Raw genomic sequence first — 27,547 nt, forward strand, 5'->3', positions numbered from 1 at the left:
CAAAATGCGTGCGCAGGCGCCATACGGCAGCAGTCGTGTGAGTCGTTGTCTGCACAATCCCCTGTAGCGGGAAATGGTCTCTGACGTCGTCGAGATCGTCCAATCGCAGAGCTTGGCCGGCAGCAGCAAGGCTGTCGCTGTCAGATCGATCAGTGTGGCAGTGCCACAAAGAGGCGTTGTCGTGCGCAAGAGAACAAAGAGAGCGGTCAAAAGCAGAGCGAGCTGCTGGCCGTACCGTGGTCGCCAGCTGTTGTCAATCGTCGTCCGTGGTTGATGTCGTCAAACGTGATCGCAGCTAGCCGGACGAGGCCGTCCAATCGTTTTCTGTCATGCGAATGCTCGTGCTTTGGCTGCAGTGCTGGAAAATGTCGGTTGCGACTCGAGACAGCCTTCCGCTCTCCGGAGTGACGAAATAGACGTGGAGTACCTAAAAGGCGGGGCTAATTTTGGTACGGTGACAGGCCCACAGCGTACTTGCACAGTGGCGTGGCTGAAGCACAGCGCTGTACAAAGTAGGTTGTGTATTAAACGCCCTCCTTGCCAGGTACCTTTTGGCGCGTCTTCCATTGTTTACAACCAGAAAGGTGGGCCACTGTACATGTGGCGAGGGCGAATAATGATCAAGGGCAGTGTAATTCGTACATACATTGTAATTACGTCGTACACATATTTGGTAGTCTTAAAGGGCGCCTCCGCGCATGTGACGTGTGGCTTAAACACCTTTACTGGGCAGCCTATTCCTTGCCTGGCGGAGGGGCAAAGCACCTTCGTCATCAACTAGAATCTGGAATCCTGCTGGACGCAGCTCAGGAGGAAGACGATGTGCCACGAGTCCCGACCCCACCATTTCCCGGTTTAGCACCACCGTGGCGCTGCCAGCAGAACATGCCGGCACAGTCTCACCCACCACGCCTGTAACTCCCCTAAAACGTACTGCCTCTAGTCAGCTCCAGCTCTAATCTTAGCACGCCCGTAGTAAGGGCGACGACGTATCACCTACGTTTCTACGGGCCTATGCCTTAAAACTAGGCTTCCTTTTCCGACCTTCATAAAAGGTCACCTTCTCTCTTCCACGCAAGCACTTCACCGCCCTCCGCTCGAACTGCCTCGACACCCCCGATTGACACGGCATAAGAACCCCTTCATCGACCACATCCTCCACCCACTCTCCCACTTGTGCGAGCTCCCGCAAGCAAGCAGAACCAACACAGAATGGCGGCTGATCCTGTATGTTTTCCGTACCCACTTTTTGCGGCTTCGCCCCTTGTTTTCATGAGCTGCCTTGATCGTTTACGCGGCACGAGCTAGAAAAGCTCTCGATCGCTCTCACTCACCCTCTGCATATTCCTTTCCCTGCATTCATCTGTCTTCTGTCTTCTGGCAAGCTTCGTGCCGAGTCCGTACTAACCGCCGCCGCCCCAGAAGTCTCCGACCCCAGAATCGCCGACAACGGCCCGACCTCTCGAGATGGATGACGACGACATTCAGGAGGCCAGCATCAACCCGGAGGAGACCCCCGTCTCCAAGACAGCAACCTCGACTGCCAACTCGACCACCTCCGGCGACGGTGCCGCGGCCACTGGCGCCAGTTCTGCTACTGCGGATGCTGCTGCTGCTGCTGCTGCTGCAACTTCCGCAGATGCTTCCAAGACCGAGGCAGGCTCCGAGCCGGCGTCTGCTCCGGCCGCTGATGAGGCTGCGCCCCCGAAGCCGCCGCGGCCATTGACTGAGCAGCAGAAGAATGAGCAGACCCTGAAGGAAGCTTTTCCGGCCGTGGATGCGGCCGTCATCAAGGCCGTCCTCACCGCCAGCCGGGGCAACATTGAGGCCGCCTTCCATGCCCTCCTGGAGATGACCGATCCCGACGCCGCCCAGCACGAGCCCGCACCACCACCACAGCCCCCCCGTCCCGTCCAGCAAACCCCCGTCCATCCTGGTCCTGGTGGCGGTCGCCTGTCTCCTTATAGCCAGATGGTGGCAGACGAGGAGTACGCGCGGCAGCTTGCGCAGCACTACGAGGCCGAGGACGGCGAGTACGAGGCACGCACGAGCCATGGGTCTGGCTATGGCCGGTCGCGCGGCGGCTACCAGAGGGGCCAGAACCTCAAACCCAATGAACTGTGGGGCGACAAGGAGCACAGCTTCATCGACGACGACCTTCCTGTGATCCAAGAGAACCTGCGCAAGGGCTTTGCGGAGACACAGACAAAGTTCAACTCCTGGTTCACGGGAATCAAGAAGAAGATCAACGAAGAATGGAACAGCGGCGAGAACGACGACGGCGAATACCACCAGGGCGGCGCCGGCAGCCCCTCCCGAGGCCAGAGCGCGACAAGCTATGCCCGCTACGGTTCACGTCAGCCCCAGCGCCGCAGCGGCGATTACGATGCCGATCCGGAAGTGCTGAGCGACGACTTTGCTGGTATCCAGCTGCACGGCGATGGCAGTACGTCCCTCCCCAAATAACCTTTGCTATTGTTACATCGAGCATACTATCGGATAATATCGTTGTGGCCTAACAAAAATTTAGCCCCCGTGAGACACAACCCCAACGTTTTCCGTCCACCTCCGTCGTCGACCTCGCCCCGCCCCGGCTCTGAGCGCAAGGTCGCCTTCCGTGACCAGGATGAGACCATTGACATGTACAGCGCATCGCCCAAGCTGCCGCCCAAGGACGGACCTGGCAACCGCGCGGCGTCACCGGCAGCTGGTGCTGGTGCTGGTGGCGCCAAGGCCAGCAAGTGGCAACCCATGTCCTCCGTCGACCCCACGCCCATGGCCGACAACGATCCGTTCAGCCTGGGTGACAGCGAGGATGAAAAGGACAACAACACGTCGTCGGCTGCCGCCAAGAGCGCCACGGCCAGCAAGGGAGATGCCGCGACCGAGAGTGCTGGCGGCGCCAAATCGTCGACATCCTCTACATCGCCCGAGGACGCTGAGCGACTGCGCAAGGCTGCCGCCGAGGCAATGGCAGACAGCCTGGTGGAAGATAAGACGAAGTAGGCAATGAAGACATTGGGGGCAGCCGGTGTGGAAGTATGTGCATTTGTAGGGATTTTTGCTTTTTGCCATTTACGTCTACTTAGGTTCCTGGGCGGCACTCTTTATCTTGTCTTTCCCAACTTGTCCCTGAATCTGGATTCCTCTTTTTTTTATGTTTTTTTTTGTTGTTCTTTTATTTAACTCTTGATGCGTACCGTGACATTTTGACGGCACCCAACTCCAACTTGATACCTTTGCATTTCCGTTGAAGTTGCTTTGCGTTGTGCGATGTCGGTTTATTTTAAATATGCGCTGTGTTTGGCAATGTCCGTATGTATATTATGTCGCTTAGTTGTTTCTGTTTTATTTTATTTTATGTTGCTGTTTTTTTTTAAAAAAAAAAAAAAAAAATTTCGGCATGGAGGAGAGCGCTTGTATACAAGTAGAATAAAATTTGAATTCCTTTTCTTTTTTTTAAAAAAAAAAAAAATAGTAATAAAATAAAAACAAGGTGAAAATAGGGTAGAACAACAAGCGAAGGACATTGGATGATAGTTCGTATAAACTACGAAACTATGCATGCAAATAAATTCAACGTATGACTACCCACAGGTTTTTTGTCCGGGCAAACAGTTCAAGTAAAAGCATTTGTACCGCTTATGTCACATTTCTAGCCCTATGTCAATGCTACCCCCGCCCTACGTCTTCCCTGAGAAGATAAACGCTATGAATGGGTATCATGAAAGTACAAACCGCCGGCCTAAACCCAAGCAGTCGTGCATGCTCCGACAAGAAGAACAAAACGCATGATTCAAACGTTTCCTCCACCCGCTGTTCAGAAGTCACAGGCCATGAAAGTCCACCAAATGCCAAAACAACAACAACAACAACACCGACAAGTCGCTGCTCGAAAGCAGGATCCCACTACCCATATCAAAACCAGCAACTCGCCGCAGAAGATCGACGAGATTCATGCCCAGGACTCTCCTATTGACCTGGCTGGTTGTAATGCTGGTTGTGGTGCTCTGCATGGCTTCCATAGTCATAGCTGCTCAATGGGTGCTGTGCTGGATGTGGAGGGTAGAGTTGGTATGCTGCCGGCGCATCGTACGCACTGGCTTGAGGCGGTCTAAAAGACGTGACGTTAGCTTTTGAAGGGCAATGGACAGTGGGAGAATGGGAGAAAAGCAGAACACAGCCAACCTGACGTACTGCGCCCAAGCACCTGCGGCTGGAGGATGTGCCTGATAGTCATGGGTTGCACCAGAGTTGTGGTGCCATTGGGGCTGCCCTTGGACCTCTGCCAATGGACGTGGGCTATGCCGCACCACAGGTCTAATAAACATTGGGGCAGGCTCGTGAACGTCCTGGTGATGTAGGTGAGAAGGGGCAGAGTCGTATATGGGAGGGAGAGGAGGATTGTATACTACAGGACGCGGCTCCGGTGCGTTGTGCGGCGGTGGCTGCCGCTCGTAAACAACTGGCCGATCGATGGCGCTTGGTCCCAAATGGATAGGAAGTGGATCCTGCGGCCGTGGCATGCTCTCAATATATATGGGAGGACCTTCAGGATTTGGACGGCCAGAGTAGTCTGTCAGTGGAGGCCGACGATATTCAACGAACGGTGCGTGCTGAACCTCAACATCTTGATAAGGCTGCTCCCGGTGCTCTGAGATAATGTTACCACGATAGTCCCGAACTGGGTATGTCGCCGCGGCCAGAGGACGGTCCATATCCGAGTCATCTAAAACAATCGGCGCACGTTCGGATCCCAAAGGCAGCTCCAGCCCGGGACTTTCATAATAGGGCCGTCCTTCAGGTGCAGACACAGGGATCCTAGTAACGCGGTGCGTCTGTCGCAGAGCGACGTGCGTGTGCGAGTCTTGGTCGGTGGGTATGTGGGGCGGTGCTTCATGGGGTCGCGATACAGCATAATAGGCGGGTGCCCGCTTCCATCCATCACTTGCCAGCCGGCGCATAGGGACGGCTGCATGAAGAGGCGCTCCATGGGGAGAATACGACTCATCGTCCACCACGCGCCTGCGCTTCAAGGTCCCTGGTTCTCCGCCCCAGCCCGGTGAGTTGCGTGAGTCGTACTGGGTCCGCCTATCATCTACACGGCCTTTCGGAGGACGTGATACCTGCCGAGGGGATACAGTTCGAACAAAAACTGGGGCGGTTGGTAACTGTTCCATGGACGGAGACAGAGGTTCGACTGACGGCACCAAAAAGTCACGAGCCTCACTTGATCGTACTACAACCCTCTGCGGTTGCTGTGTCTGTCGTGGATCAGTAAGTGGGCTGGCGCCCCTTGATAAACCGCCCGAAGGGCTTCTCTGGAGTGCGGTATCCGACGCCACCAGGGTCTGGATCGGGCCCCTTGTTGGATATTCTAATGGCTGCAAGGTGCTGCCGTCGCCGCCCCTAAGTTGCGGAGAGTCCCGTATTGTGCTGGTATAGTAAACATGATTCGACGCTGGAGCTTGTTCTGGGCGCAGTATGCCTTGCTGGGAATGGCTCCGATACTCGACTATGCGAGGAGGCGCTTCCTTTGGGTGGTCTTGTTGGTGACGAGCCCGATGAACAGCTTCACCCCATCGCGCAGATAGCGCAGCCTCGTACCGCTTGAAACCCCGCCTGGCACGATGGGCAGCAGTGAGATCCTGCATATACGGGCGGGTTGGCCGGGCATAACTGTAATCGGGCTCATCCCGCCACGTCGCACGCTCGCCGTAGACCAACGGACGCCGCGTGTGACGCAGCTCCAAGGCTGTCTCAGGGTCCTTGCGCGTTCGGGGCTGTGGCACCGCGGGATATGGGAGATAGCTGGGCTCCGCGGCAAGATCTCCAGACTCAACGCCGCTACTATCGGCCTCGTCGTCCTCGTCCTCGTCACCATCCTCTTCACCTTCAGAGTCAGATATAACAATCACTTCCCGGAGAATTTCGTCTAGCTGGTCACGGCCAGTCTCCTCATCGCCTCGCCACTTGACGAGCACATCCAGACAGAGCCCTTCAACGGCCTTTCTGGCATTTAAATAGGATGTCTCCCGTAAGAGGCTGTCATAGCGAGTGTGTGTGTGCCTGATGTGGGCTAAAACGGCCAGCTGCACGCGGCGGGAGAGAGGAATGTCTCGGGCCAAGCCGACAAGAGGTTCACCCTTTTTTGTCGCTCCCTATAGCAAACCTTGCATTAGCCAAGCAAAATACAAACGCAACTTTGCGTTTCGTCTCCGATATACCTTTTTAAAAGAGTGCTCGATGATTGTTTGTCGGTCAGTGTTTGGAATTCGGGGAAATAAATCTCTTATCGCTAGATCCGCCTGCGCGTTGATCTCTTCTTGAGATTCGGGGATCGGTTCTGGTAGACCAGACTGTGCATGATCGTCTGAGGAGTTGCCGTTGTCGCTAACTTCTCTGCGCGCTTCCTCAACGATGCCCTGTCGTATGTGGTGGCCGACACGGTTCATTTGCTGGGACAGGCCGCCGCCCGTGCCATTCTATGCAGTAAAGTAGATAGGTCAGCGACTTTCTGTGTTTGGGAGCAAACCTGGCAATGGGAGACAAGACAGACGCACGGATACAATGAAAATCATGGCGTCATGCTCGCGTGAGAGTTCCTTGCAAGCTTTTGTCAACTCGGGGTTGCCGATGGGAACGAATTCGAACCCTGGCGGCGGCGTTCTCCTGCTGGTAATCTGTATATCCAACCGTAGTTAGCATTCGACGGCGGCGATGGCCATCTAAGCATGCTCAGAGGGGCTGTCGAAAGACACAAAGTGGTTCAGGGAGAGGATGGCGCACCTTGAACTCCAGCTTCTTCTTCTTGTCTTTGTTCTCGACGATCTCGTAGTACGAGTGGTGTTTAGATTTCAAGTTGTGAACTTCTGGCCTCGCATTCAAAACCACCGGATTGCTTATGGTTTGAGCTCGAAGCCTCTTCTTATGCCGCTCTTTGGCATGGGCGCCTGGTGCCGCGCCAGGGCCACTGTGTTTTTTTTCGCGGCCCATGCTTTTGTCGAATCTCTGTGCACCACCTTTGCAACTATATTCTTACCATGGTGGACTTTGTAGACCAAAAGCTCTTTTTAAAACGGGGTGTAGAGTAAGGATAATGGGATGCAACGCGCAAAACAAGGTGGTGGTAGTTCCAGGGGAAGTATGCACACAGGACACGGACGACGCGGGTGACAAAAATTCGGCCTACCGCCAGTCGTCAACCACAGTGTGGTTGAAGGGTAAGGTAGTGGAATGGCGAGAACAAGACGGTCGAAGAAGCAAAGCGAAACAAGATTCTGCACAAGATATGTGCAGGAAAATGAGGCTGCCCAAAAGCGGCGGTGGCACTGGCCATCAAGGGGGCAGCAAGGATGCCCGTGATATGCACCTTCTCCACGGTCGGTCTGTCTGGGCACAGGCTAGGGCGTCGTTCCTTCCCTATTGAAAAGAGATAGAAGACGGCATACGGAACGAAAGGCAGGAGCGAGACGTGGCCGAGTGGAAGAGCCGGGGTGCAAGATGGCAGATCGGGCAGGAAGAATCACGCTTTTGATCCCTGAAGCGGTCGAAACTGAATATGGGAAGGAACGCCCAACGGCAGTCGTTCACCAAAATGAAGACGGCCAAAAATGCCGAGAATGGCAAGAGCGAACGACAACAGAGACGAAACCGTACTTGCAAACAAATGCGAAAAAACAGCAACTATCAAGAGTGCGAGAGATTTGGTTCGTTCAGTTCGACCCTGACCACCGGTGATTAGCTGTTGGGCAACCGACGATGAGGACGAGAGAAAGTTGCCCGAATGGTTAGTGACATATTCACATTGTGATGTGTGGGAGTGAAAGTGGCCAATAGGCTGCTAAATTAGGCAGAGGTTTGGGCGCTAAGAAATTGAGGTTAGATCACGTGCCTCATTTTTGTGACGACGTGCAGTTGTCACAGCTAATTGTTTGCAGTGGCTTTCACGTGAGTAATACAACACGGGGTATCAACATCAACAAGAACGACGAGTACAGCCGCCAATGACATTTATTATGCGTCACGCTGCGGCCGACGGTACAGTGGTGTGAACACAGTAACTGGGAGATCCTGTGTTAACTCGAGCCTATTTGTTCACCTTTCAACCCTTGTTACAGCAACGCTTTTTGCTCGGAGCAAATATGCCTTGAAGAGGCTGCCACCTCAACTCAGAATTGCATGGGCGCCCCCGAGACGAAACGTCAAATCGCGGGGTCGGGCTATCAAAGCTCACACTGGACTTAAAGGAAACCATGGCCGAGTTTAATTTGGCGGCGGCCTTTATCCCGTCCCTCCACAAACCGGCTGCGTTGCTCCCCATCGCGAAGCACAGAGAAAGCCTTTTGTATCTCGTTGAGACGTATCCGGTGGTCATTGTTGTTGGCCAGACAGGCTCTGGAAAGACGACGCAAATACCGCAGTTCTTGGAACAGGCTGGGTGGTGTGCAGATGGCAAAGTTATCGCTATAACCCAGGTAGGTTAACAGTCTTCTTCTGCCTCAGGTTTGATTCGCTGAGATTGCTCATACTGACCCTGGATAGCCACGTCGGATAGCAGCAACCACCGTTGCTGTGCGGGTTGCAGAGGAATATGGCTGTGATATAGGCAAAGAGGTGGGCTACTCCATCCGCTTCGAGGATGTCACGTCTTCCATGACACGCATCAAGTTCATGACCGATGGACTGTTGATTCGCGAAGCCCTTGTGGACCCTCTGCTCTCTAGATACTCTGTGATCATGGTGGATGAGGCCCACGAGCGCTCCATCAGTACGGACATCTTGCTGGGGCTGCTAAGAAAGATTCGCCGGCGGCGCCCAGAGCTACGCATCATCGTCAGCAGCGCTACACTGCAAGCAGAGAATTTCCTCGCGTATTTCTCCGCCGGCGAGGAGACCGACGGCAGCGACAAGCCTGCCAAACCAAAGAGCGGCAATGTAACCACCATAGATGCGCCTACCCGAGCAGGTGAAGAGGACGAGGAAGACGAAAACGAAGACGACAACAAGCGCCATGAAACAACTGGTGCCATTATTAGCCTCGAAGGTCGCACGTACCCCATCGACATTCTGTATGTCGCTGAGCCAGTCGAGGACTACGTGGAGAAGGCTATTGGCGTTGTGCTACAAATACACGAGGAAGAGCCTGACGGCGACATCCTCGTCTTTCTGACCGGCCGTGAGGAGATTGAGCGGGCCGTGCAAGCTGTCGCAGAGGCAGTCTTGACACAAGACGCACTGTCGGCGAAACGTGCATTACTACCATTGCCCATGTATGCGGGGCTGACAGCGGATGAGCAAATGTACGTGTTTGACGAAGCACCCGAGGACACGCGCAAGGTCATCTTTGCCACAAACATTGCCGAAGCGTCGGTGACAATCAGCGGTGTTGTCTATGTGGTGGACAGCGGGTTTGTCAAGCAGCGCGCCTACGACCCCATCACTGGCATCGAAACGCTCACGACGACACCCGTCTCAAAGGCCGCAGCGGCACAACGTGCGGGACGTGGCGGCCGCACAAAACCCGGCAAATGCTTCCGCCTGTACACAGAAGACTCGTATCTGGCCCTGCCGGACGCCAACGTGCCTGAAATCCAGCGGTCGAATTTGGCCCCGGTTGTGCTGCAGCTCAAGGCGCTGGGCATCGACAATGTCCTGCGGTTTCCCTACTTTACGCCGCCGCCGACCGAGTTGATGACCAAGGCACTGGAGTTGTTGTACTCATTGGGCGCGCTGGACGACTATGCCAAGCTGACCAAGCCTCTCGGCCTGCGCATGGCGGAGCTGGCCGTGGAGCCGATGATGGCCAAAACGTTGCTGGCCGCGCCGCAGTTTGGTTGTCTTGGCGAGATGCTGACGATTGCTGCGATGACAAGCCGCGAAGGCAACAGCAGCGTGTGGATCGACAGCCAGGACGGCGGCCGGAGCAAGGAAGAGAGGCAGCTGGTCGAGCTGGTCCGGCGCCGGTTTGCGGCCGATGAGGGTGACCACGTGACGCTTCTCAATGTATTCCAGGCGTTTGTGACCAAGGGCAACGGCGAGGCGAAGTTTTGCAAGGAGAACCGGCTGAATTTCCAGATGCTGAAGAGAGCCGTCAGTGTGCGAGCACAGCTGAGACGGTTTATGGAGCGATTTGGATTCGAGATCCCGGACGTCCGGCAACCACAGTCGCAACAGCCGCATCCAAGTGCAGCCAACAAGGCGGAGCAGATTCGGCGATGCCTTACGACGGGCTACTTTGCACATGCAGCCAGGATGCAGGCTGACGGCACATTCCGAAATGTAGCCGGCGGCACAGTGCTGCACGCACACCCGAGTTCACTTCTCTTCAATCGCAAAGCGGACTGGGTCCTCTTTCACGAGGTGATGGAGACTGGGGACAAGACATACATCAGAGACATCACCAAGATTGAAAAGAATTGGCTGCTCGAATACGCCCCCGACCTTTACCAGACAACAGACCAGAGATGAAGGACGCTGGACGAACATAGGGCAAAACATGGCGTAAGATGCGGTGTTTTGTTGAAAAGTCGCTGACAACGAGCTGGTCGATAAGAAAGTAGAGAGGGGAGACAGGGCACGAAACACGGGGTACACGGCGATGTACAGAGTACGACAATATTACGTTGTAATGCAAGATGAAGAAAAGGCGTAACGTCGTACACAAACCATGTTTAATGTATCCATTAAAACATGAACGAGGTATCTCAACGGTCAAAATTCGGTGCCCGAGTTGAGCTTCCGTAAATTACACGGAATCAAGGCGTTTTTAGATTGTTTAGTGACTTGTCCCTTGTCCCTGTTGCTCGACAGGGCTTCGCCTCTTTTTTGTTTCTTCTTTCTTCTCCGGACGCGTGTTCGGTCCGTCTCAACCAAAGGATGTGCATTTGTCACTGCATGGTTCATCGGCCGTTTCCGCCCTTTAAACTTTGTTGTATGCTCATCTTGTTTTGCAAATCAAACCGTCCACTCTTTCGTCTACGATATGGCTATTTCTTCCCGTCCCTTGGCTTATCTCCCGCCTCCGATCTTGCTTGATTTCAGAACATCGGACGGAGAAAAGGGAGGGAAAGCCATTTGTGTTATTCTTTTGCTAAAAGGCAATGCTCATGAGCCCAAATGGTGTACAGATATGCGTACCTTTTGCCTTTGTCTTGCCTTCCTCCTGGTTCTTTTTCCTTTTCTTTTTCATTTTTTTTCCTTCAAATTCAATCAAACCTCTGCCAAGGTCACGGTAACAAGTACGGAAAAGAAACCAGGCTCAGAAAAACCAAACTAGCCCACGAATATGTGCAACTCAACCCAAAGCAATAGAGGGGCGGGCTATTGGCTTGGAAGACATATTGTTTCGTGCTCATAACCCTTTGCTCTATGCAACTGGATTCGACCAGAGCCTCGCACAAGTTTGGCTTCGGGCACTCCATACCATATTTCTTTTGCCTGCCTTTCTGTTGTAAATTGGCATGTTCAGTGTACTTGTACGACGCATTATTGTGAGTATCAGATATGAAAGGAGAACAAACGTGCTTGGGAAACTCTGGCCCACGAGAAATTTTAAAGCAAAGCAGGGGAGGGCATCGTCTTACCAAGTGAATTGCCATCGGCCGGAAGAAGCACCGAGTGCCTTTTGAGCCCTGTAAATACCTCACACAGGACAGGCACATTGCGCGACACTCGACCTCCGTGGTCCGTGTATTATAAAGGAGTAGTTAATAAATCGTCATGACTGCACGAAAACGACAATGACTTTGTACACTCTCGAAGCTGCCACAACCCCTGGTGAGAACGAGGCGCAGCTGGCTAGGCCCACCGGAACAGACCACACAGAAGTCAAACCTGCTGAAGCAAATTAGCCATATGTGCTCCAGAATACCAGGGGGCATGTCCGCTGTTTGAAAAGTGGGAGAGCTAAATCCAAAGGAAGTTTCTGACAGTCTTCACAACGGAGAACTGTGAGAGCGACGTACGCCGTATTCCCCGTTTCTGTGTGCCCGTCTCGAGCCACGAGGGCCATTTTAGATAAACAGCACTTTCAGGCTGCACGCGTTCAAGACACACTCCTTCAATGTAGGGAGAAAGAGGGGAAAGAACCGCTTACCAGTAACGCCGGGATCTGGGCCTAGACCTGCATCGGCCACTCTGCGATGGCTCTCGCCCTCATCTGGTTCAGCGTCTGCTTGCCCTACAGGAATTACTTTGTAAATAACCTATCGAACGCAGAGGTCGATTCTTTGGCACTCCATTGTATCTTGCTTGTTGGCAAAGGTTCTTGGGATACAAGTCCGTTTCACAGACGGTGGTAAGCCGGCGACGAAAAGGGACTGGACTCACGCATGTAGATATGCTTTGATCGCGCGACGAGAACAGGCCCTTCTTATTGGACCGTTCCAAGGCGACGACGTGACAGACGTGACCGACGAGTGAAAAAACCAAAAAGGGGTGTTCCAACGAGACAGGGTATGGGGAAGCCCAAATCGTGGCTGCATGGGTTGACAGTGGGCCAACGAGCCTTTTTCACCCGTTCCTGATTTACTGGGCCTTTTGGGCGTGTCTCCTGGCCCCGTTCTGCTCATTTCGGTTGATTTGGCTGGGTCCCGCCAGGAGATTAGCGCCGCCCAAGGGAAGCGGGGGCCTTTGGCTGTGGCGGCCAATCCGTCTTGGGGAAAATCATGTGGATCCCTGTGGTGGTAGTCAGGTACACAGCCAATCAGCGCCCGTCGCTTCTGCTTTTGGGAAACAGCGATTGCCCGCCCGCACACCTTCCCGCTCTGAGCTGCAATGTTGCTATTCTTGCACCAGGTCTCAAAACATGTTTGCACTTAGCTCTTTCCTTATTGCTGGTAAGCCTTATCCGGACAATGCTTGGCAACAGCCAAGTTTTTCTTCGAGTTTCCTTCTTGTATGTGCTCTCGTGGGGGAGCCTGAGGGCAGGCGGTGTCGCGTTCGCAGTTTCCCTATCTGACAGGACCGGCTCGGCTGTCTTCGCCTATTTCCGTGTCGTAAACACAGTACAGCATCCCCCGTACTTTTGCCTCGGTTTTGACGGTTTGCTGGCATGCATTCTGCTGGCATGTACGTTCGTAGCGGGGAAAAAGATACGCTGCCGAAGAACGCATGACACAAGGGAAGACAATGATGCTCAAATGCGTTTGCCCAAGGTCCTTTGAGGCTCTCCGTGGCTCTTCGCAAGCAGAACTGCATGGGTGGCTACAGCGCGCCCTCTGGACTCACTTTCTCACGACCTCGTTGTGGGATCGCGTCCACGCGTGCGGTCCACATCCTAATTTGCTTGTGCATTGTATTCTGTAGGCCGCCCTGTTCTCTGGGCTTCTCTCCTTCGATGGCACCACATATGAAGTGCCCCTGTGTTTGCAAAACAACTGGACCCACTTCACGTCCCTCTGGTCGTTCCTGGCGAACTGGTTCTAATCCGATTTGGGAAAGAGCGAGAGGGTCTGGACGAAGGAATGGCCAGCCCAAGGAGAGCCTGCTACGGAGGGCCTGTGCCTGGCTACTGATGCTGAACGGAGAGTGTGCTATGGCGCTCGCTCGCGCTTGCCTGGTATCTTCTCTGCCCCTTTGGTCGCTCTTTCTATGTTCTGGCTGCGCCTGGTCTCCGCTCTGAGCTCTCTTCCTTTTCGCTCGTGTTCCCTTTTTCCTCCCCTTTCTTCTTCTGATCTCTTTTCACGATGCAGGCATGACTGATTCACTCTTTTCCCGTCCTCAGCCTCTCCTTTCGTCACCTCCCCGTTCGTTTTGTGTTCTTTGTTCTCGACTTGCCTCACGCTCCTTACCATAGACCAGCATACTCGTTTGTTCTTCTACAAACGGTGGTTGTCCATTCTTTTTTTTCTTTGATTTTTCATTCATTTTCTCTCCCACGCTCTCTACCCAAAAGCCTGCCAGCAGGCTTGTTCCATTCATTTTCATTTTGTTTTCCAAGTCGCCCGGACACGAACAAGAAATCGAAGCCTCGAGGTTTGCAAAAGCGTCCCCCCCGTTTAATTCTACGACACGCCTGGTTTCTGTTGTACTACATCCTGAATCGACTGGAAGAGGCTGGACTCTTTCTTACACGCCATTTCAACGCGCCATCCCTTGCCTTGATTCTCGCCTTTTCCCAATCTGGTTCACGACACAACGACTCCCTTTCCACATTTCGCGACGACGGCTTCTGTCTCGTGCCTGCAGCAAGTGACTCGGCGTCTGGGCCCTGCATTGTCCTTTCTTATATCGACCCTGACGATATCACCTTGAACGACATCGAAACGTCCCAAACAGCATCGCGCCATTCCTGACATATCCACCAAACATACGCAGCCCCGATACACCCTCCGACGTCTCCAAGCATTCGAGAGATGGCGGCCGCTCAGGGCGCTCTCGTGCAAGGCTACCGCCTCGGGCCCCGGGTCCCCATGGGTCTGAAAAGCGTCGCAGAGCGTGCAACACGAGTCATCGGACTTGGCATCCCCAGCAAAATCATCGCTCGTGCCAGCGCGTCGACAACATGTGTGAAGGATGGCGGTAACCTTTGCGAAAAACCCGAAGGAGGCAACTCCATGACGCTTCCCATTGTTCTTGGTGTTGTGTAAGTGCTCTCCGAAGTCCAGGACGCTCCAATGCGTTGTTCTGCAGCAAGATGGCAGTTTCTTCTAACACGCGAGACACAGGATTCCCCTCGTGGTCATTGCCTGCGTTTTGTTTTATCTTCATCGGAGAAATGTGAAGCGTTTGCGCAAGGAGGACAACCTGGACCCCCATAAGTCACTGGATTTTGGTTTGGCCATGGACGCGACAAAGCAAACAACAGCCAAGTCGAAGCGGAAGAGCTCTTTCTTTGGCGGCGAAAAGGACATGTTCCACCCCAAGTCGCGTCAGCTTTCCATGGACATGAACCTGTCAAGCCCTTACCTTCTGCCCCCCGAGTTGCAGCAATCGCGTGAGTCGCTGCACTCGCTTGCCCGTACGCTGCACCAGAATGAAGACCCTTACCGTCCAGTTACCCACTACGCCGGCAGCGACGTTGCCTCTTTGCGTTCATTCCAGAAGGACACCCGTGATGGTGCTTCCATTCGCACCGGTGCGACAAGTGCTTTGGATGACAGAAACGGCAATTCCCGGTCCGGAAGTGCCTCTGGTTCCCGGATGGCTCCCCCACGACCCCACCGCATGTCTGCTGGGCCCCAATCCCCTGGTGGCGGATCACCCAAACCTGCTCCTTTTGGCGAGAACAGCGACTTCTCGTCGGTGTCATCGCAGATGCCGTCCCCGCCGCCGCCTGTCGGCGGTGCGGCCGGCTTTGTGTTTGAGCCTGCGTTTCCTGCTGCCGAGATGGCTGCCGAGACAGGTCCTGTCGAGGCCGATGGCAGCAACGTGCCGCCTGTTGCTGAGCTTCAGGCCCCTGAGCCGGCGGTGACCAAGATCTCCCGTAAGGGCCTGCCGGTGTCTCCACGGCCGCAGGATCCTGCAGCACCACCAGCCAACCACCGCTCTACGACGGGCACTGTGGACGAGCCTTTCATCTATGATTCTCCGAACCGCGGTCTTCGCCACGACTCATCAACGTATGCCGACTTTGACCTGAAACTGGACGCGCACAGCGACAGAGACTCGCACGGCCAGCCGCTCTCTTCATCTTTGCCGAAGCTGGCACTTGGTGGGCCATTTGACGACGAGACCTTCCTGCCCGGACAGGCCACGACAACTGGTAGCGAACCCACACTGCCGCATATTGTGACCCCCGATGCTGAGCATTCGCAACCGCCTATTATTGAACCACACCAATATGGCGAGCTCTTCCCCGAAGAGCCTGGGCAAGAGGATGATGGTCGCGGCCGCTCATTGCACAAACGGCAGTCGTCCGAGTACCCGCAAGACGGCACCGTCCGCCAATCGGCTCTTGGTCTGCCGCAGATGGACACCCGACGCTTGTCAGTTGGCTTCCGTCCCCTGCCTCCCGATGAGCTGATTGAGTCCGAAGACCCTGAGACACGGGCCAACCGTATTCGTTCCTTTTACAAGGAGTACTTTGACGAGTCGAAGCCCGACATGGCCGAGTACAACCAGCACTACCCGCCACAAGGTGTCCCGGCCGAATGGCGTGATGCTGCCGGTGGTGGTTCACACTACGACAACCCTGCTGGCGGTGCCCAGTACTACGAGGACTACGACCAGTCGTACAACACTATGGGCGACGGCGCGTATTTCGATCCGCAGTCAAACTCCTTTGTTATGCCGTACGCGCAGCCTGTTTCGAGACGGGCTATGACGCCGCCTCCGTCAGGATCGCGCTTCCCTGGTGGCCGGCCCCGTGGCGGTCCTCGCCCGTTCCATGGCTCCATGGGTGGTGGCATGGGCCCTGGCGGTCCTGGTATGGGTATGGGTATGTCGCGCCCTGGATCGTCCATGTCCAGCCAATGGGGTCCCCGCCCTGGCTCGTCTCTTTCGAGCCGCCAGATGCCCGGTGGTCGCTCTGCGTCCAACCTGTCCGGCCGCTTCGGCGGTGGCCCGCGCAAGCCGATGCCACCCCCAGAAGACCTCATCACGCTGCCCACCCCGAGCAAGCTCAAGGATGACTCCTTCGCGCTTATGGGTGCTATTGACTTTGCGCCCCCGCCTACCTTCAAGGACCATACCAGTGGGCGGTCCCAGAGTCCTCTCGGCGAGCGCAAACCTTACCAGATGAACGTGCCCTCTGCTTCACCATTGGTGTCTTCGTTCGACGAGATGGCGGCCCTGCCCAGCCCGTAAGTACAGTTCCATTGTTATCTATATGCTCTTGTCAAGCTCTACGTAATAACTAACATCTTGTGCTTTTCAGTCACTTGCTCCGTAAATCTAGCACATTTACGGGCCTCGACTTTGCGCCGCCCCGCAAGTTCAAGGACAACGATACGATGAGTGATGCGGGTAGTATCCGCAGTAACCGAAGTGGTATCTCCGCCATGAACCAGGCTGCTATCCGCAGTGGTGCCGGCCGCGTGAGCCGCCTGCCAGGTGACAACGTGTTTACACAGGCTGCACTGGCCGACCAGCTTAAGCCCACTTGGGGTTTCCGTCCATAGAGCACACTCTGCCCGCTCGAAGCCCACACACTACACATCTCGACCTGGCTACCCTCGACCGACGCTGACATCTGAACAAGAGCATCTTTGGATGGTTTCGATTTACGGCCTCCGCCAGGATGTCTCGCAATGCCATATTGCGCGACAGTAATGTCAACTGGCTACTATCTTGTCATTTTCTTTGCATCCGTTCTGGCGTTGGGAGGACTCTCTAATTTTAATCCTTCTCATTGAAAAGAAGGCATGAACTTGATACAGCACTTGCATCTTGTTTGTTTTATTTATTTATTTTTTTCTTTCTCTCACGAGGATGAAGGGAAGGCGAAATCTATGGTTTGTCTCAGACCTTTGTTTCTCTACCACATTTCTTTTCTCCATTTTGCAACACTTTTCCTGCGTTGCATAGCGTGCCCATCTTTGTTTATACATCTGAAAATACAAAGATGACAACCTTTTGCATTCTTTCTTCTTCAATATAACGGTAGTGGAAGGCGGGTTGAGCTCATGTCTACTGGTTGAACTACAGTAGCCCGTCCACAGTACTTGGTTTTATAGTTTAACCAGCCAGACGGAGCTCCCCTTCCTTTCCTACCCATGCATGACGGATGTTGCATATAGACGGGAAAGCTAGGATCTTTTATTAGTTTTGTTCCTTATTTTAACTGGTGTCTTTTAATCTATAATCTAGCCTCAATGAACAAACCATGTTGTGCCAATTGTTTATCCCACAAAGTTTATATCGTGTGTACATAATGCCCTCTCTCGGTGTAAAGTCTAGTAAACTGTGCGTTCCAAGAGACGCAGGCTCATCATTCAACTTGCCGGATGTCTCCCCAATGGCAAGAGAGACAGACGCCTACGCAGCAGTGCCGTAATGGTGCCATAAATCCCACGGCCTGCCTCGTAAATGCTGTTCTCCACCGTGATGGAATCTCCCGACCAGCATTCTTAGTTCAGGACGGCTTCTTGGTGGGACGAAAACTGCCTCTGCATACGGACGATGAGTCCTTTTGATAACTGCATAGCCACTGACGACGTTGAGAACTCAGAGACAAAAACAGTAAACTGGATGGAGTAGAAGCGTACGGACATGTAGCCGTGCCAAACCTTGCAAACAAGACACAGCCGCTGTAGATCTTGTTTGGACGCACCGGATGTGATGTCTTTTCGTCTCCAGCTGGCTCTGAAATTGTTGTCACTGCATGGATTTCATTTGTCCAAAAGCATGGCCCCCTGTCTACCAACCCACCTATGAACAAGACGCGCCAAGTTGACTGCGGCAACCGCTTGTGCAATCTGTCAGCATTCTGCCGCAGTCCACTGAATGTGAGGTTACTGACCGTTGCCCTTGCGAGGGCCTTCTCTTTGCAATCTAGTTTCTCTCCATATCCCATGCGAATCGAAACGCTTCGTCATCTCGAGATCGCCACCGGGACTTGAATCGTGAGAGCTTGCAAGTAAGCATGCATCGTTCTTTGCATCTTACCCACGTAAAGCGGGACCCGTCGGAGCGTCCGGGGTGTCCGGAGGACGCCCGTTCCCTGTGTGCCCTGTGAGCCGGTTCGACGCTGCGTTTGGGGCTTTTTGGTTCTCTTGATCTTGATTTACCGAAGCTTGCTCTTGACTACCATTACCAACCAGTTGCCCGCCATCTGATCGTGGTAGGTGAGGGTTTTTCGATTCTGAGAAAAAAAGAAGGGACAACTAAGTGACTGTTGCCTCCTCGGGGATGTCCTTATGATCTGACGTGCCACAACTACTGTCTACCATTAACTGGAGTGGAATAAGCGGCTTGGCCGTTCCGTTCTGTGAGGTTCGACCTGTGGCTCCTGCCGTAGCCGTTTCCGTAGAAATAGCATCTGCAAACCATGTTGCATTCCGTGAATTTTCTACAATCCACGCAACGTACAAAGACACGCATATGCCAACATGGCCCTCTCGACGGCCTCCTGGGCGAAGGAAACTAGGGAAATACATAGACAGCCAGAAGGTCGTGTTGAAGCAAACTGGGCTGCGCTAAAGGAGGCGCGGAGCCCTAACCCAGCCCTGAAGCCCCGATTGGACTGGATATCGCCCCCCAAGGTTGACCAAACTCGACCAGCTAACTTGGATCCTTGTTTTTTTTTTTTGGTTCGGTACTGACAAGTATCTCACCACCACATATGGCGTCTGTATTTGGTGCTGTTCTACTTTGACTACTTCAATCTGACACGATGGTGAGCCTTCTTGTCGTCGGTCTCGTATTCCGATTCCTAATGGTCTTGATGATTATGTGTTCATCGTAACTCGATTGCCCGTGCATCACGAGATTCGATTTCGTTTTGCCCTGTCAAGGCCCCGTGCCCGCTGTTGTAACGGAATCGGCATAGTCCTATGTTTGATTGTTGATCTGATTGTTTATTTTCATTTCATTTTTTATGGTCTTCCAAATTTTGCCAATCACTTCCCCTTCTTTCTCTGTCTCCCATTAAACATGTCTCACATATCGCTTCACCTATTCACTCACTTGTAGGCCATGCTCCACTGCAATGCACCTTTTTGTTTGTTTTCCTTTGCATCCCCTTCTCCTTTCTGCTGTCCCGCTGGGTTCTGCACTGACGTCCTGGGCTCTGCTCTGCATGTCCGACTGCCCCTGTTTCTCCTTCCCAGATCTGGAGATGGCAACTTAGTACAAACGCGTCCCTGCGAAAATCCTTCGCTGCGACCCGAGATCAACAAAGATGGACAAAGAGAGAAAGAAAAGGGAAAATCGCGACCAGATCAAAGATGGGACTTCTATTTTGGGGCTGACAGACCCTGGCTTCTTCGGACGGGTCTGGAAACAAGTACGACACAGCGGTCCACCCAGTTGAGTCGCGACGTGCTGCAGGTGGCATCTGTACGTCGTACTCCGTAAGGCAATCTTGGCGCACAAATACAGCATTGGTTATTACGGAGGTCAATCATCGAGCACGACTGTCACTGAGACGTAGAAGATGCGCTTGAGGAAGGTAGAAGAAGGGCCCGAGGGCATCGCAACGGTTTCGTTCCAGGAAGGAGGCACAGGCGTCCATCGCTGTCGTATGTGCGAAATGAGGAAGGTGCGCCGGGGCTCCGTAACAGCCAAAGGACAGGCTAGAAGATACACCCTCGCACGGAAAGAACGCTCACGAGCAAAGTATGTTACAATTGGAAGGGAAGGAACGGATGAAAACGAGCAAAGTAGTCCCGAAGTAAAGACGACGTAAGATAAAATTGCATGTATTGATGCGCTGCATTTATCTGCAAGGGTACATCGTCTATTGCGCAGTAGTGCCAAACAATGCCCCAACCCAATTGTGGGAACCCACATCAAACGAGAAAAATGCCACATCCAGCGCCAAAAACCGGGCGGACTGTATCTTGTGCTGGGGCCCGCCACCGCGTCGCGCCATTCGCTCCTATTCGCGCGGCTTAGCTCTCAGCCCGATCTTTGCCTGGGGCCGCTCCCTCCTCACGTTTCCTTTTCTCGTATTGCGCACTGGAGCCAGCGAAAAAAGGAGCTATTGGACATTTGTACGGAGTAATTTGCTAGCACGCGCCTGCCCGTCGAGGTTTGCAGCGAGTGCGATGTTCGCTCCTTCCCACGAAAAGATCTTTCACCCACCCTCGTGTGCCCGGCCCTGATTCCCCTTCTTGCCGACGTTGACAGTCTCACCTCTCACCGCGCGAAATTGAGGCTTCCATTTTGGCTTCATCCTCTTCACACTCATTTTTGTTGACGATACTACTTCGGCCATTGTTATCACTTTATTTGTTCCACTCCCTCAGGTTACGCCGAGTTCCTTGGTTGTGGGAATACTCCCGTGCGACAACGCCTATTGTTTTTTATTATTTCCCTTTCCGCCTGACCCAGGATCTCCCTTCCACAACCGATTCCTCCCACTCTCGTCCCATTCCTGCGGAAACACACCCTCCAGACGAGACGCCCATCCACCTTTCGGTCGCTCTCCCTCTCCCGTGCCCAACAGCTGGAAACCGAGATCGACAACCGGTCTCCAATTTGTTGTTCTTGTTCCTCTACGACGCTGCTGACGCAGCCAGGGCCGACGCCCATTCCGACACCCGTTGCAACCCACAACAAACGGAACGACACGTATAGTCGTTTCTCTGTTGCTGCGACAGGCGGTTCAACAAAACGACGACAGCACCCAATTCGCTCTTCGAACGAGTGTATTTTCCTTCTTCGCCACGTCCTTGCTGCGACACAAAGCGCGGATCACAAACGGAAACACGAGGAGGTCGTGCACCGTCTTTGAGCTCAAAAAAGAGCTGCCCATCTTGCAGAACGATCTCGTCTTTTCTGCTGTGCTGCGCGACCTGTTGAATCGGTCAAGTTTACGTCGTCTTCAAACCAGAATTTTGGTCAGCCAACTTGGCCCAACTATTATTGCTTTCTTGGCTTTCTTGGTCTCGCCTCGTTCTATTGCGTCACGAACACCTCTTACCGGGCGTCTCTTTTTTGCCTCGTTCCACCTCATCCTGCCATTGTTGGGCAATTCATCCGCAATATAGCAGCTCGACCAACAAACTGGACACGATCCCCGACTCTCCAGCCTCTTTTGACTTGAGCCTATTGTCCATCTGGTGCTCCTAAACCCCGGCTCTGGAAGCGCGCCACAACTTCACACGCACCACTCGCAACCGCAGACGACGTTGCAGTTGGAAGAGACAATCAATAACCCGACGACGGTCGACGGGTTTTCTTGTCTCATTTAACTTTGGTCGCGCCCGCCCGTTTACTCCACAAGCGGCCTGACTTTTGCTCTCTCCGTCCCCCTCTCCAGAGACGATTTGGAGAGTGAGTTGTGTTTTTGGTTTCTTGTCTTTGGATATACATTTCGGGACCTTTTTTTGGACTTGCTCGACTTTTTCGAGTTGAATATTTCCTTCATTCGGCCAATTGCCCTATTTTTATCTTTTGGCCCCTGCGAGTCCCGTTGCAGCTGGCTCTCCTGGCCACACGTTTGGGTCGTCCGCCACACAAATCGCTGCCAACCCCTGTTTTGTGTTCGCAAGAGAAAACGAGTCGCACGCCGCCACTCCCTCGAGCTCCGCGTCGCTTTGTCTCCGACGCTGTCAAACGCCAAACAGCAGCCGAGGGCAGGCCTGCTTGTTTTCGTCTCTCCTTGCTCCCTCTCGTCCAAAGCTCGATCGGACTCGTACCGAAACAGCGAACCCTTTTCTCGGGATTTCGTTGCCATTTCGACAAGAGCTCCTCGATTGCGCGTGGTCCTCTTGCCATTACTTGATTGTTATCGACCGTCGTTTCTACACAAACAATCTAGTTTGCAGAGTAAGTTTATCATCTCTCAGCCTCGGCTTTCCTTTCTACCTTGACCGTTCTGGTCGTCGTCCCGGCGCTGCGCACTGCTGTGGTCGCGAAGATGCACGGAACATGGCGGCCAGTGACCAAACGGGCAGCGCGTACCACCACAGGCTGCTGTGCCATCATCCACCGTGCTCGCAACGTCGCGCGTTTCCGTTCATCTTCCCATCTCTGCACTGACTTGTTCTGTCACATACGACCACAAAGCGGCCCTGTATGCTCGGTTCTTTATTGGTTCCTCGTACACTGATGTTGACCTACCCTTTCGCATTGCAACCCTCCATCGCTTCCTCCGTACCATTTATCTCAACGCTCTGCTGCTATCACGTCGTTGGGAATCATACCTGCTAACAAGTCACTCGCGTATAGGGCTCGGTTAACGTTGAGATTGAGTAGCATCACCATGTCTACCAACAACAGTACGAGTGATCCGGGGGCGGTTACCACGCCCTCGGCGCCGTTGAGCTCTCATGGTGGCGGTGATGCAACTACACCTTCTAACACTCCTTCAGCTTCTACGCCGACGACGGCCAGCGAACCTACCACGCATTCTACAACATCTGAGCCTTCAAACCCCACGACGCCGACCACTCCCACCACCCCAACGCCGACTTCGACCCCGCCAACGTCGTCGTCTTCTTCAACACGTGCACCACCTACCACATCGTCAGAACCGCCTACTACCTCCTCAACTCCTCCCCCGCCGCCGACAACCTCCTCGACACCACCGGACAGCACGACATTTGTGACGCCTTCGGACCAGGGTACCAGTACCAGCACTTTCACAGTCACACAGGTCACGCAAGCGCCGACGCATACCACCCCGTCGCACACGACAAGCTCTGCCAGCACAACGTCTGGCGGTGCGGCTGTTGGCCCGACAGGCAGCTCGGGCAGTGGTCTTTCCAGCGGCGGCAAGATTGCCATCGCCGTTGTTGTCCCCATTGCTGCTGTCGCTCTGTTGCTCCTTGCCGGCATCTACTTCTGGCGGAAACGCAAGCAGCGCAAGGATGCTGAAGAGGAGCGTCGCAAGGAGGTCGAGGACTACACGTTCAACCCCAATGGCGACCGCGACCTGGCTGCCCTTGCCGCGGGTGGCGCTTCCGGCGCCAACGGCTATGAGATGATGAAGGAAGATGCCAACTCCTCCGGCTACCGCGGCTGGGGTACGACGACTCTTGCCGGCTCGACGGGCCGGAAAGCTTCGACGACTATGTCGGGTGGCGCTGCCGGCGGTCCCGCCTTCTCGGATGCTACCTCGCCTACGCGCGGCGGGCCGTCGGACGGCCGTTCGGGTGATGTTGCGTATACGGACGGCACGCAGTCCCCCGAGGGCGAGATTCTGGGTGCTATGGGCCCGTCCGCCGGCAACAACCGCGCCGCGGATGTCCGCCGAGGCCCTTCGAACGCCTCGTCTTCCTACAGTGCCGCTGCGCACTCGGACGGTTCGGGCGATGGTGGCGTGGGCGGCTATGCCAATGCTGCGGACGCGACCTACTACAACCAGTACGGCGGCAACAACCCGTACGCCGAGAACCCCTACGGCAGCCCGCCTCGGCCCACTGAGCTGGCCGGCGCGCCTGTTATTCGCGACAACCCGGCGCGGCGCAACACGCGCATCGAGAGCCCAGCGCACTACCCTCAGCAGAGTGCCAACGTCTCACAGAACTTTTAGTGGTTTTATTTGAGCTGATTTCATTACTTCCTCAACGACGTCCTCTGTTTGCATTGTATTTCTTCCTCTCTTTAGCGTTTTAACGGTCTTTTGTGTCTCTGCCCCTTTTACCGTCGTCTGTCACTCTTTTTTTTTCCCCTTTCACCCTGTCTACTTTATAGTACACATACCATCCGACCGCATATCTATCTCTTCATCGCTAATATCGTTTCTTTCCCTTTCATCACTTGTCTCTTTTTTCTTTTCCTTCAATATCCATATATATTCTCTTCCCCACGAAATGGCAAAAGCGTCGCATTGAACTTTGGATGTGTGCAGCACAACACATTCCGGGGGCTTTGCTCTTTTTTGTTTGTTTCTTTGCACATATGTCTTTTCCTACAGTTCACCTATTTATTTAATTTAGTTTTTGGTATATACAGCGTCGTTTGACTGCTTTTGTTCACTTGAGGGATAGCTGAGGAAGACAACATGCTCTTCGTTTTGTTTTCCTTTTTGGTTACGTGTGAGAGCATATCATCACACTTTTCTAATTGGTATACAGCATACTTTCAAAAACGTCTGTGAATACGTGCTATCATTATGTACTTTGGATATGTGTCGAAAGTAATAGACCGTCTACAGGCGGCTTTGAACCGCGCCGCGTTTGGTATCCAAAAGGTCCCGCTGGCCGTCGCCTTCGCTCAGCGCCGTCCGGTCCCACCAGAAGCGGCACTGTGCCAGTTCATAGTCGGAGAGGCTCCGGAGGGCCGCTGCCGTGCCCGGCTTCGCCTCGGGCCCACCCGTGCGTTGTTCCGGCGGCACCCGCTCGTCGTTGCCCTGCCCAAACACCATGAGCAAACCTTTACCGTCACCGCTTGCCCGTGACAAAGGGGACACGAAGGGTGCCCAGGGCACAGCCGCGGCGCCCTCTTCGCCCTTTTCGCCGTCCCCATTGGGGTTGCCGACGGGGCTGGCCGCAAACCGCACCCACGCGCCGTGCATGGCATCGGCCACGGCCAGCAGGCCCGGGTGGCCCCGCAGCACGGCCATGCTGTGCGCCACGCACGACTGGTTGTCGCCGTGGTTGGCCGTGTTCCAGTGCAAGGCACGCGCCGCATACTCGTACAGGTACACGTTGCTGCTGTTGCTGTTGGCGGGGTTCGTCGACAGGTAGTGCGCCGTCTGCATGACGGGGCAGATGTAGGCATAGTGGGCGTACGCAGCTTCGAGGCGGGCCCACTGGCGGCCGGTGACACCCGGTGGGTAGGGTGTCGGCATGACGTACGGCGAGGTCTCGGGGTGTGTGACGGGGTCCGGGTACACGCGCGCCAGCTCGTCGAGGTCGTCGCTCGTCAGGCCGGGGACGAGGTCGGCAAAGAACGTGCGGAAGTCGGCATCGGTGTCGGCGCGGCCGACGTCACCCGGCACAAACAGGGTCCCCTCGTTGGTGTTGAAGCCGGTCAGGATGGGGATGCGGGGTGCAGCGCCGGCTTGCCAGGCGCGCAGAGGCGTCTGGCGAATCACATGGCCGTCCACGACGGGCTGGAACGGCCAGCAGACGCTGGCGGCGTAGTCGTTCCAGACCGTGCGGCTGGCGGCGACGATGGCCGACAGCGGCAGGCCGCGCAGGTACGCGAGGATGTCGCGATGCTCCTGTGCGCCGCCGGCCGTCCGCAGGCTGCGCTGGTCTTGCGCAAACGCGCCGGCGGCCACGAGGAACGCACGCAGCTGCGACCGAGGCCGCGGGTGATCCGGCCTCCACAGGGAGCGGGCCGTGGGCGCACCAGACTCGAGGATGGCCTTGTGCAAAGGCGCCTTGCCAGGGGGGTAGTGAAGGATGTGATGCCCAATCTATAAAAGAAACGGAGACGACGTGGTCGGGTCAGCAAACATGGAACATTCAAGTGCAAGGGACGTCGAATGACTCACCGAATGCGCACCGGCGCTCAGCCCCATGATGGTGACGTTGTTGGGGTCGCCGCCAAAGCAGCGGATGTTCTTCTGCACCCACGAAAAGAGCAGCTGCTGATCCTGGAGGCCCAGGTTCAATGGTGCACTACTATCGTCGGCGCTGTTGCCGTCCTTGCCGTCCTCGCCGTCCTCGGCAGCCGTCTGCCAGCCAAGGAAGCCCAGGGCACCGACGCGGTAGTTGAAGCTGACGCCCACGACGTCGCGCTCTGCATACGCCACGAAGCTCGCCATGTCGCGCTCGACGCCCATGCCATTGTTAAAGGCACCGCCGTGCACGTAGACGACGACGGGCAAGGGCCCTGCAGGAAGGCGCGTCTCCTGGCCCGCCGTCTGTCCCGCCGTCTGTCCCGACCACGATGGCCGGTACACATTCGCGTTGAGGCAGTCCTCGCCCTCGGGGACAAACGGGTTGGGCGCCACGCCGGGGCACCGCTGGCCCAATTGCGTGGCCGGAATCACGCGGCTGTGCCGGTCGCCCGTGCCCCGCGCGTCCACGACCACGGGCTCGGGCGCCCGGAAGCGGTTGCCGCCCGCCGTCGACTTTGCATACGGGATGCCGAGGAAGACGTCGAGTGCTTTTGGCAGGGCCGCCTGCTGCGGGATCGGGAGAGGCTCCCCAGAGGACGAGGACGAGGCTGAGGCGGCTGGCGTCGGCGAGCTGGACCCGCCCGCGCTGACGCCCAAGCCGAGGCCGGCCGCCTCAACAACGTTCTGGCCAGCGGCCACCACGCGCCCTTCGTAGGTGCCCTGGGGCAGGCGCACGCAGGGCGGTGCGCGACCGGCCGGGTCAGCCGCTGCTGGTTTGCCGCGGGTGGTGTGAGGTGCCATGGCGCCGCTGCTTTGTCGAATCCGTGTTTGCCGATGGTGCTGGAGGCATCGGGCCGCGATTGCACCTGTGAAAGCCACCGAGAGGAAAGCCCAAGAGAGCCAGGAAGCGTGCTCGAGGTGGATGGAAGGCGAGCCCATCGTGTCGGTTGTTGCTTGCTTATTGCTTATGGTCTGGCACTATGCAGCCGCGCCGGTTGCGGGATGGTGCTCAGCTTGCTGTGGTGGCTTCTCCGCATCTCCGTTGTGCCAAAAAAGCAAAGCTTAGGTTGTATTGACGCCAAAATGCAGGCCCATTTGTGTGGGCGCATGTTTAGCCCGCTCCAATGGTGAAATATCGGCACTAATAAGCCGGACCGCTCAGGGTAAGTGCTTTGTTGGACTGTAACCCAATACGAGGTCGTTGTGCTCCGTTCTCCAGGATGCAACATTGTTCGGAATATTGGTCACTAACACCGTCCCTTTCTCGCCCACCTGACTGCGAGAAACATCATCAAAACACGAAAAAGCAGCAACTTTAAATGCTGTAGGCCCGTGATAATGGGTAATTTGACATCAATTTTTTTACAATGTATTTTTATAAGAAACGACGTGATTATACCGAAGATGACGTTGAACGCGCTCTCTGAGCGATAGAAAACGACTTTTCTATAGGGTCACTCATTTTCTGCCAAGTCTCAAGTC

The 27,547-nt window shown here is 54.9% G+C and overlaps 9 protein-coding genes across 9 annotated transcripts; 7 read left to right on the top strand and 2 right to left on the bottom strand.

Moving 5' to 3' along the window:
• Window positions 1-4: 4 nt before the first annotated feature.
• SPSK_02086 (uncharacterized protein) lies at window positions 5-274 on the top strand (the record flags this gene model as incomplete). The annotated part of the gene is made up of 2 exons (XM_016728980.1): window positions 5-37; window positions 68-274. The coding sequence occupies 2 exons, from the start codon at window positions 5-7 to the stop codon at window positions 272-274; spliced, it is 240 nt and encodes a 79-aa protein (XP_016589633.1).
• A 1,193-nt stretch (window positions 275-1,467) lies between these two features.
• Window positions 1,468-3,006, top strand: SPSK_01686 (CUE domain containing protein; the record flags this gene model as incomplete). Its single annotated transcript, XM_016728593.1, has 2 exons — window positions 1,468-2,446; window positions 2,531-3,006. The coding sequence occupies 2 exons, from the start codon at window positions 1,468-1,470 to the stop codon at window positions 3,004-3,006; spliced, it is 1,455 nt and encodes a 484-aa protein (XP_016589634.1).
• A 966-nt stretch (window positions 3,007-3,972) lies between these two features.
• Window positions 3,973-6,996, bottom strand: SPSK_01428 (uncharacterized protein; the record flags this gene model as incomplete). Its single annotated transcript, XM_016728342.1, has 5 exons — window positions 3,973-4,114; window positions 4,198-6,161; window positions 6,228-6,485; window positions 6,564-6,683; window positions 6,790-6,996. 5 exons carry the CDS (start codon window positions 6,994-6,996, stop codon window positions 3,973-3,975), a joined length of 2,691 nt encoding a protein of 896 aa, XP_016589635.1.
• Window positions 6,997-7,099: 103 nt separating this feature from the next.
• On the top strand, window positions 7,100-7,740 carry SPSK_01966 (uncharacterized protein; the record flags this gene model as incomplete). Its single annotated transcript, XM_016728864.1, has 2 exons — window positions 7,100-7,386; window positions 7,440-7,740. 2 exons carry the CDS (start codon window positions 7,100-7,102, stop codon window positions 7,738-7,740), a joined length of 588 nt encoding a protein of 195 aa, XP_016589636.1.
• Window positions 7,741-8,255: 515 nt separating this feature from the next.
• SPSK_01516 (ATP-dependent RNA helicase DDX35) lies at window positions 8,256-10,470 on the top strand (the record flags this gene model as incomplete). Its single annotated transcript, XM_016728427.1, has 2 exons — window positions 8,256-8,477; window positions 8,545-10,470. 2 exons carry the CDS (start codon window positions 8,256-8,258, stop codon window positions 10,468-10,470), a joined length of 2,148 nt encoding a protein of 715 aa, XP_016589637.1.
• Window positions 10,471-14,357: 3,887 nt separating this feature from the next.
• On the top strand, window positions 14,358-17,063 carry SPSK_01451 (uncharacterized protein; the record flags this gene model as incomplete). Its single annotated transcript, XM_016728364.1, has 3 exons — window positions 14,358-14,587; window positions 14,670-16,745; window positions 16,820-17,063. The coding sequence occupies 3 exons, from the start codon at window positions 14,358-14,360 to the stop codon at window positions 17,061-17,063; spliced, it is 2,550 nt and encodes an 849-aa protein (XP_016589638.1).
• A 2,975-nt stretch (window positions 17,064-20,038) lies between these two features.
• SPSK_02096 (uncharacterized protein) lies at window positions 20,039-20,290 on the top strand (the record flags this gene model as incomplete). The annotated part of the gene is made up of 1 exon (XM_016728989.1): window positions 20,039-20,290. The coding sequence occupies one exon, from the start codon at window positions 20,039-20,041 to the stop codon at window positions 20,288-20,290; it is 252 nt and encodes an 83-aa protein (XP_016589639.1).
• A 2,523-nt stretch (window positions 20,291-22,813) lies between these two features.
• SPSK_01769 (uncharacterized protein) lies at window positions 22,814-24,085 on the top strand (the record flags this gene model as incomplete). Its single annotated transcript, XM_016728673.1, has 1 exon — window positions 22,814-24,085. One exon carries the CDS (start codon window positions 22,814-22,816, stop codon window positions 24,083-24,085), a length of 1,272 nt encoding a protein of 423 aa, XP_016589640.1.
• Window positions 24,086-24,703: 618 nt separating this feature from the next.
• SPSK_01504 (triacylglycerol lipase) lies at window positions 24,704-27,004 on the bottom strand (the record flags this gene model as incomplete). Its single annotated transcript, XM_016728415.1, has 2 exons — window positions 24,704-25,918; window positions 25,997-27,004. 2 exons carry the CDS (start codon window positions 27,002-27,004, stop codon window positions 24,704-24,706), a joined length of 2,223 nt encoding a protein of 740 aa, XP_016589641.1.
• Between the last annotated feature and the right edge of the window lie 543 nt (window positions 27,005-27,547).

Source organism: Sporothrix schenckii (assembly GCF_000961545.1).
Source record: "Sporothrix schenckii 1099-18 chromosome Unknown Cont42, whole genome shotgun sequence".
NCBI classification, from domain to species: domain Eukaryota; kingdom Fungi; phylum Ascomycota; class Sordariomycetes; order Ophiostomatales; family Ophiostomataceae; genus Sporothrix; species Sporothrix schenckii.